The sequence below is a fragment of the Anser cygnoides genome, chromosome 2 (assembly GCF_040182565.1).
Source record: "Anser cygnoides isolate HZ-2024a breed goose chromosome 2, Taihu_goose_T2T_genome, whole genome shotgun sequence".
In the NCBI taxonomy this organism is placed as follows: domain Eukaryota; kingdom Metazoa; phylum Chordata; class Aves; order Anseriformes; family Anatidae; genus Anser; species Anser cygnoides.
Genome location: NC_089874.1, coordinates 28,068,048 through 28,077,500, shown reverse-complemented (window position 1 = coordinate 28,077,500; position 9,453 = coordinate 28,068,048). Strand labels below are relative to the sequence as shown.

General features: G+C 35.9%; 1 protein-coding gene across 7 annotated transcripts in view; it reads right to left on the bottom strand.

Moving 5' to 3' along the window:
- Window positions 1–2,370: 2,370 nt before the first annotated feature.
- The window catches only part of NXPH1 (neurexophilin 1), a 178,473-nt gene continuing 171,390 nt past the window's right edge, over window positions 2,371–9,453 (bottom strand). For 6 of the 7 annotated variants that reach the window (XM_048075414.2, XM_048075416.2, XM_048075417.2 and 3 more), the window contains one exon: window positions 2,371–4,335. In XM_048075414.2, the coding sequence (XP_047931371.2) occupies window positions 3,574–4,335 (762 nt within the window). In that variant the 3' untranslated portion in view covers window positions 2,371–3,573. Of the gene's footprint in view, window positions 4,336–5,037; window positions 5,180–9,453 lie in introns of all 7 variants that reach the window. The other variant, XM_048075418.2, reaches the window with a different exon arrangement.

Sequence of the window (9,453 nt, the reverse complement as noted above, 5' to 3'; positions counted from 1 at the left end):
GGAGGGAAGTATTTTCTGTCCTGTGCTGAACTATTTTGATATAATTAACAAGTTAATGTCTTTCAGCTTTTTAGCACTGTTTAGAACTTTGATCTGGGATAACTGCAGTGTAAAACCACCTGTTTCTTGTATCCCAGATTCCTTGTCTCAAAACACAGATGACGATACATAAGTTCTATTACTGATCCACCCAAGGCAAGTTTAATATATTGATCTTTACTCAAATGACTGATCCATGTACTTTTGCAACATGAATAATTGGTTTCATTAAAATATCCACATTTGTGACCTCTCTATGCAGTGAAAATAAGACACAAAGCATGCTTTAAATTAAAAATAAAAAGCACTTTTTTCATCTCTTAAAAATTACTACCTCAACCTTCTTTAATCCTAAAAATATACCTTTAGAGCTATACATCTTTATTATGTCTAGAAATGGTGAGCTATAGTGAGGCAACATTTGCCTGACCTAGGGTTCTATTAAGGCATTGTTCATGTACAAGACCCAGATACCCTTATGTACATTGTTTAAGTGAATTAAATACATTTATGCTTACTGAATTCCTTTCTCACCTAGAAAAAACAATTTCTTTCAAACAGAAAATATTTCCCAAAGAGACTGAAAGAACTGTAATGAACTAACAGCTAATACCACGTTATATGTTATGATATTAGATCACTGTTTCACAGATAACCAAAAAAACTCTTCCAAGTTCAAGCTCAAGAGGATTTATGAGGAACAGCAAGTTATTCTAAGGCTTAAGACTAAAAAATATCATGAGTGGCTGTGACAGAGGCAGATAAAGTACCAGCTACCATAATCGGAAGAATCAGAACCATTACATGATGAATGATCCCATTGTGTATTGATGCTTCTGGAAATGTTGGTATACATATATATAATTATATATATATATATTTATATATATGATCACAATATAAATACTTCATGTTTTTTATGTTTTTTTTAAATAATAATAATAACAAAGCTGTACCAGTAGTAGTCATTCACATCCACTTTTCAGAAATATAAATGAGAAATCACACGCGTAATGCTCAGTCGTAATATAGATTGCTAATCATATTTAGCACTGGAATTCTTATACTATTAAATGAAAATTAGCACCCTATTGAACTAAATAGTAAAATCCCACTGATTTCAATGGAGCCAAGATTTTACTCTTAGTCATAGCACAAATTACTTGTGTGTTTTATGTCCAGAATAATTACTTTCCATACAGCACAAATGAGGAAACATTACTCATATAATCACAGAGCCTGTCAAAGAAAAATAAATAAATAAATATACTGTAGCTCAGCATATTCCTGAATGAGATCAGAATCTGGACTGTATGGCTTGGACCATTTCTTTCTCCAAATCTAAATAAGATCCAGCATCACAAGGTTGTTTTGGGAAAAGTCACAAATAATGAAGAAATAATTCCCACAAGCATATTGGTTCGAAGGAGCCAAAGCATTAATAATATGTAAGTCTCCTCTCCTACTTGTACATCATCGGAAAATATATACTTGTCAGTAAAGTTATCCATTTGCTTTGTTTCATTCTCATGTTCAAGTTCTGCATGTTTCAGCAACAGAGGTCCACAACTGGAAGTTGTTTCAACTTCTTACTTCTTGAAATATTGATAGAGTGTTTATTGGGACTTTGGAGAAGTTGCTCATGATATTGTGCATATTTGGAAGCTGACCCATATCTGCTTTCACAGCTTTGACAGAAGAGCAGAACCAGGGGACAAGGATGGGTGGGGGAAGGAAGCATTGCCAGGAAGGATAATTCTGAAATGCTGAGTTCTTCTTTGGGCAGCCTTCTTTTAGGGATGGACTTGTTATAGTTGCTGGTTATCTGGATGGTGGGGGTAAAGTATGCAACCATACACACTAAAAATATAATAAAGACATGAGCTTTTTGTTCATAGGAAGAACATTCCCTCATTCCATAAAAAGGGATCTCTTCATTCCATAAAGAGAGAGCAGTGCCTCAGAGGAGGCTAAATTAAGGCAAAGTTTCCCCACTTCTAAGCAATAATGAATCATTTTAAAAAAGGCCCTGCTCCGGTAATTTCTCATCTGAGTGGGGTTTTCCACTCAAGTTATCTAGACCCTTCACAGTAATGATATCTGCTTGATAGGAAAAGGGCCTGAGAAGTTTTTATATCTTCTTCATATATGTCTACATGTATTCACACACACACGCACTCACGTGTATATGTACCCACACAAACATGCCCTCACACAGAGTTATAAATATATATATGTACATATGCAAAGAGACAAGACTGAAAACCATGTCAAATGTGGAGTATTACCCACTTTTCAGAACCATTTATACTACTATCTACACAATACATATTGAAACTCAACTTTAAGATGTTTTATTTTTATGTACATTTTTTTGTTTGTTTGTTTGTTTTTTGTCTGGAAATAAAATATCTAAATACAGACAGACTGTAATGTTGTATATGTATAGCTTTCAACAATACTTTAGCTGAATAAATGCTTTGTACATAGTTCTGTCTTTTAATGGAGTTTACAGCTACATTGATAAAATGGATTCCTCATTTCCTTGATTGTTTTTAACCAATAACAAGCAGAGAGACAATTACAAGTTAATATTAATAAGCAGCTCAAATAACACTGGTTAAATTATGTACAATACAAACCATTCATACAAATGAAGACTAGGATATTGAATTTGTTACAATATTTTATAATAAAGATAAGACAGCCACTTATAACTTACATGTTCTCCTCCAGGCATCTTCCTTCCTAGTGATCAGTTGAAGGGTTTTAAAACAGCTTAGCTTGCCTAAACTCAACCAGGTTTAAAGAATCAGAGCATAAAGAGTCAGAGAAACATGAAACCAGAATGTCTGCCCACATGTAAATTCCAAATGTTTGCCCATCTTTACTAGTAACTGGCTCGTTCCATGGAAAAAGAGCCACCTAACGCCACCTCGAATGTGCCTACTGTATGCTGGAAAAAAGTCACGATGTTTTGTTGTGTTCATATAATAAGGAATACTGAACGCTAGACACACATTTCTCCCATTTTAACAAGTATTTACTCCTACAGTATTATTTACCAGTACAGCTACTCCAAGCAGTAGAATGTGTGAGTGGGGATTATTGGTTGGCATGTATTCAAAGGACTTTCAAAGAGATTTCCATAACAGTCTGTGTTAGAAACCATTCTCTGTCTAGTTAATCCATTTTACTTGATGATAGGTTATCTTGAAACCTTAGATATCAGACAATGAAATCTCCCTTAACAGGAATCTCAATAGATGTGAGCTGAAAAGAGTGTGTGTCTCTGTGTACGTGTATGGTTTTATTTTAAATCCATAGTGATTTACAACTAGATTGATACATGGAGCTGACTGGGTAAAAATTACATTAGATTGTTTTCCACTAACATATTTGCAGCCATTTGACATCATCAGCAGCAGGTAGACACATTCCAGGCAATAGATGTGGCCTTCCTCCTTGAGGTTACAGCCCTGTCATATGACCTTTTTTATTCCTCAGGCTTCAGTCTCAGATACGTGTTCATCCTCACCCTGAAGGGAAGTAGGGTGTGTCACTGTGGTAGTTGTAATCAGGACACACCTTCTGTACTAGTTTATAATCTGTACTATAAAAGGAAATGTAAATACAGATTACTTTAAAGGGCTTGGAGCAGAGCCATGACACATGGCTCTGGGTCTGCTCCTGATAACAGGTTTTTGAAGGGTCATAGTTGCAGAGTGTGTTCTTGGTAGCCTTGTCAACCTTTTCGTACTCAATTCGACAGTTAAAGGACTTGGAATCTTTGGCATCAATCACTGTCTGTTGTGCCAAGTCAAATTCCACTATTTTTGTAGGGGGCACTAGGCTCACAGATACATTCCCTTGACCAGTGGAGTTATGCCTGAAGTAAACGCTAAACGTCCCATTGCCATGGTCAACAATTTTCCCCGTTATTAACAGATTTAGCTTCACAGTCTTGATGTTGGAATGAAAATCTCCCCAGCCAAACATTTTCTTAAATTTCCCAGTCTTGACAATGGGCCGTCTCTTTGCTCTGGGCCGAGGCTCTTGCAGGTCTGTGGAGTTCCTCAGCCAGTCCCAGAGATCTTGCTCAGAATAAGTTTCTGGGGCATCATATCGCAGGTCCAAATCTGTATCATTTTCCTTTCCACGAAAAGTCTGTGACAGCAGTCGGCTGATGGACAAGTCTTTGTTACTTTCTGTCCATATGTGCTTTAGTGTGGATTTGGAGCTTCCTGATTTTAGAAGTTCTGTTTTTCCTCCGTTTGTTAAATTTGCACAGGTAACCTGAAAAATAATGAAGAGAAGAAGAAAGAAAGGATATGTTGAGATATGTAATACAAAATCCATCATTTCCACATGATACAATGAGCAAATTTCAAAATCATAAGGATTTATGGGGGGGAAATAATTATATTCTCTGTACTCGGGTAAAACAAAACATAAATGTCTCTTATCCACTTCTTTCCAAGTAGTTATTATTTAATTCTTTTTTGGCAATCTTTTACACTGGTCTTCAGAATTAATTCTGACCATTCATTTAATTCTTCAGCCTGTAAGTCACCTCTGTTATGATGCCTTTAAGTGATGAGTAAGTAATGAAATACTGCAAAAACTAAGATACACAGCCATGTCATCCTCCACTGTGTATGGGGCTTTCACTGGCCACTTCTCATCTCAGAGTGAAGTACTCTTGCTTGAATGTTCTCTCTGCAAGTGGATGTGTTTTCCACCATCAGAGGCACATCCATTTTTCTTTGCTGCCCCTGGAGTTCACTGTCAAGGTCCTGTCTTGCTGGTGCCAACTTGACCATGCTCAGAGTCCATGTTATTATAAAACAAGTAATAGCAATATAATTTTCCTCCTTTTATAAGAACACATTGGTCTGTAGCCTTGACTGGGACCTTCAGTAACAACTGAAGAATAAATAATGGGATGAAAGTTTTAATGAGTTGCTTTGACAGCAATAAACATACTGTAAGTTTTACCTCAATTAATGCAAGAGGAGTCACACTCATGCTCCTTTACAGATTAACTACTGATTTGCCTTGTCTGTATCTAGTATGACATGTATTTCTCCTTCCTCACTCGACTTCTTTCTTCACACCTTCCTCCCCAAACCAGTGGTCTCTGCAAGACAGAGAGCCATTTGCATATTTTCAAGAAAAATATGGCCACCTATCTGAAAGTAGTAATAAAAAGAAATCTTAAAAATCACATTTTTATTTTGAGAGAGAGAGAGAGAGAGAGAAAACCCTGCACCGAGATCCTAAAAATCATAAACCTCAGAGACTGTTTTTCACAGAATTTAGTGTCAGAACAATTTTACCTTATTTATTTTCTATTTGCCTTGTTTGTGTGGAAAACAGAGAACAGATGCAGCTTTACACCTGTCTGACGCAGCACTGATGGAGAGCTCTGATGGAAGGTAGAAGGGATAGCTAGAATTGGCTGGGGATGGCAGGTTGACAGGAAGGAACCTACAAACTTTTCCCTTAAAAACACACAAGACATGCTGCCACATTTTTTAATATTTGAACTGGTCTGAAGAAGCCATTGAGTTTCTTATTTCCCTTTTCAAGGCTACATAGCACATTCTGAAAATGTCTGCTTTATGACTCTTGTGTTCTGGCACTGAGTTACACGCTTCTTTCATATCTTCAGTTATATCTTTCTCTTCACTTAAAAATGAATTAGGTGTATTCCCAATCCAAGAAACACAATGGAAAACAGCTAGTATTTAAATTATTTAAGCCATGGCCCCTTCTTACTGGTACAACTGCAAGTATATGTCACAGAGGTTATCTATTACATGGCCTTTTCATTTCTTAACAATCATGGAATTGAAGCATATTTTCAACACTCTTTCAAGGTCAGTTGAAGGCATACACATAAAATCAGTTTAAGCTTTCTCAACACCCTAATCAGATACGAGGTATGCCTCCAAACTTTTACAGTAAACAAGTAGGTAAACAATTCTGTCACATCCCTTACTATACCTCCTCAGTGCACTTCAGGTTGAGGGGACAGTAACAATAATAGATAAAATATGGGTTTTCTATAAGATCTCGCCAAAGGGATGACTTTCTCCTCCTTTGTACTGAAGGAAGGATAAACATACTCTAGAATTTTGATAGACAGTTTGTAGATGCATTTTAGCATCAACACAGTGAGCCAGGAGAGAAGCTGTAATGAAATGCACTGATTGTGTGATGGTTAATGAAGCAGCAATGAAGACGTCACAGGGAGAGAGAAAGAGACTCAGAATGTAATTTTGCAGTGGCATATGGGGAAGGAGTGCAAAATAAGAGGAGAAATGTGGTTAAAAGAAAAAATGTGCCTCTCTAGTAAGAATCTGTCAACCTGGTACGAGTCTAGCAGTTAGCTAGCAGAGCTAATATACCTGCAATCTGTAGGTAGGACACAGATTGCTAGCCACTGTATATTTCTTTCCTTAGAGCTTGCTTTTCCTTTGTTTTGCTTTCTGCATCCAAGGATTTACATTTCATAGGATTATACTACAAGTTCCATGTAACAAGATGTAACAGTATAAAAACTACTTAAAAAGAAGGTCTGCTTTTTTCAGCTGTGTAAAACTAAATGCTGAGGAAAAGAAGTATTTTCTGAAAGAGTTGCTGACTGATCCAATATATTTGTGTTCTTGAAAGGCAGTATATTTGATGGAAATGGATGATTCAAATCCCATGCATGCTGTACTGCTTCATACCTGACCTAACAAATACAATTGATTGTTACTGTCATTGATTTTGTAATACCTAAAAGGCTTCTGGTCATGCAGTTAGCCCTGAGACCTCTACGATTTTCAGTGTGGGTAACTGTCTGCTTCCATGATTAAAGGCCTGAACCTGCCCTCCCTAGTCAAGTGTGTATGTAAGCACTGGAAAAAAACAGCCCATGAGGGTTAATAAAAAAGCTCTAGAATTCATTGCTCTTCACTAACATTTTCCAGCCAACTGCATTTTCATATACTGTTAGTCTACTATGTACTATAGAAAGTAGCTATATGTATCCTCAGAGACTTGCATACCCAATAATACAGAGCATTGCTGCGTAATAGAATTTCTGCAAATGCAGCAGTTATTTTCACATGAACTAATCTACGATTTTCTTCTCTCTCTCTTCTTTCCAACCATAAGTCGGCAATAATACAAGAAAGATTGTACAGATCCATGAGATTTTGCACTTACTCATACAAAAAACAGCTTAGACCCATTTTAGCAAGGCATGAAAAAAAGTGTTGATTGAAAATGTCTGATAGAGTTGAAACACTGAGCATCCAAAATTCTATGGTGGCTTTTGTGTTCTTCTTTGAGTATACATGTATATAATTCAGAAACATGCAGCTGCTCCCTTACCAACTAATTCACCATAACAAGAGTTGTCTTCTTTTCCAAAGCCAACTGTCACTCCCAAACTGAAATGCCTTGCCCTGGATTATTTACCTTCTTTACAATAACAGTTCACTGGAACTGTTCAAGTCTATACAGGATTGGGATGAGTATGGGTATTTTTCTCTATATTTAGATTATATAAATTTATGGAGTTGACAAGTAACACATTTCACTGTACAAAAATAAGTGCTATTTCAGTTTCTGTTGGTTGAAGTGTTCGGGGTCCAGACTTTTACAATGTATATGGAACTTTCTATGGTAGTCTCCCAGTCTTCATTGGTAGCTTTAAGATTTATTCTGATGAAGTAACAATGATAAAATACACATGAACGTTGAAAAATTTAGCCCAGTACAGTGCAATATATCAATGTTGTAAAAGAGCTGAGGAGGGGTATTTCCTGTGCCAGCATACCTAGAAGTGAGTGATTATGATGTCAGCAGTGTACATATAGAACAAGAGTAAGGACAAAAAAATATGGGAATACTTGGCCAATACTACAGATGTCACTGGAAAAGCACTCACTAAGACTAGGAGACTGACCTTTTGTTCCAGTCTTGTATTTTTAATGGAAAGTACAAATTTCCACTGCCTAGTAACGCTTACTGATCTCAAAAAAAAAAGGCACAGGAAACTGATCGTCTGGTAACTTTTTCAATGAATGACAAATTGCTATCCCATTCTTCTTGTGTTTCTAGGCAAAAGCAAAGACACTGGGCTCAATATACCAAAGCATCAGTAAAAAAAAAAAAAAAAAAAAAAAAAAAAAAAAATTGATCCATAATTTAGTTTTTGTCCCATTAAAATAGAATATTCCATTCATTCTGTATCCTCCTTTTTGAGGCTGAAGAAATTTTCATGATGAACTTTAGCTTCATTAGATGTGTTTTAACGAATATGTGTAGCTCATTTAGGACTTCCTAAAGGATAGGTAGTTGTCTCAAAAAGCTTGATGTTCTCTTTCAAGACTAAACTCTGAATGTTTAGTCAGGTCAAATTTAAATATTTGAAACAGAGAAAACAAAGTTGGAAAGTCATATCAGGAAGCCATCAAGGTCTCAAGTGGTGATTTAGTCCCTCTTCTCATCCGAGGTTAAAATATACCATAGCTGTATTAACATTAATTTAGACTGATAAATCTGAGATTAAAAAAAATAATAATAATTCAAAGAGGTACAGAATGCCACTTGATTTCTCACTCTTTTCTTTTTATTCTAGCTCTATTACAGTTCATTACCTATAATTACAGTATTGGCTTAGAAATTATGTATTTATTCCTCTGAATGTATGACTACTTGAGGGCAAATGAAAATGTAAACAAACAATCTAATACTCAAGGTAGAAAATCTCTCTCTTCAGGTAAATAACTAATCAAAACCAAGATCATTTTTGCTGGCATAGCACTGTAAGAATTTGGCATCACTGTGTTTGTATGTGCTCTGTATATAAGAATTTGGAATTTTCTTTCTTCTGTCAGATATCTCTGCATTGATAGAACAGTAGTGATGTACATAGCTGTAAGCTGGACGATTATCAAGGCAGGATGGCACTCAGAATTTTTTTGCTGAATCTAGTTTTCCTACTTTAATCTTGTTTTATCCTGTTTCTTCCTGTTAGGTGGAGGAAAATCTGGACCTAGTTTACTACACTGCTTTGACCAATTTTTATTCCTATACTTGTGTACATACCATACAAAGTCACTAGTGGCATGGATCTATTTTATCTAATGAATAATTTCCAGATAAGTCAAAGCCAATATTCTACAGATATTTGACCATTCACATAGAAACTGAGAATTAATTTTGATAGAGAAATGTTTGTAACAGAGGGAAATAAAACACAGTGATGGACTTGCAGCTGTTACAAATGATTACAAAAATGATATGTGAGAAAGGGAGGACGAAAGCAGAATACCACACACAGTACTACTTCATATAAACAGAACTCTCTGTTTCTAACTTTCAATTCTTTTTGCTATATGACCAGCAGAGAAT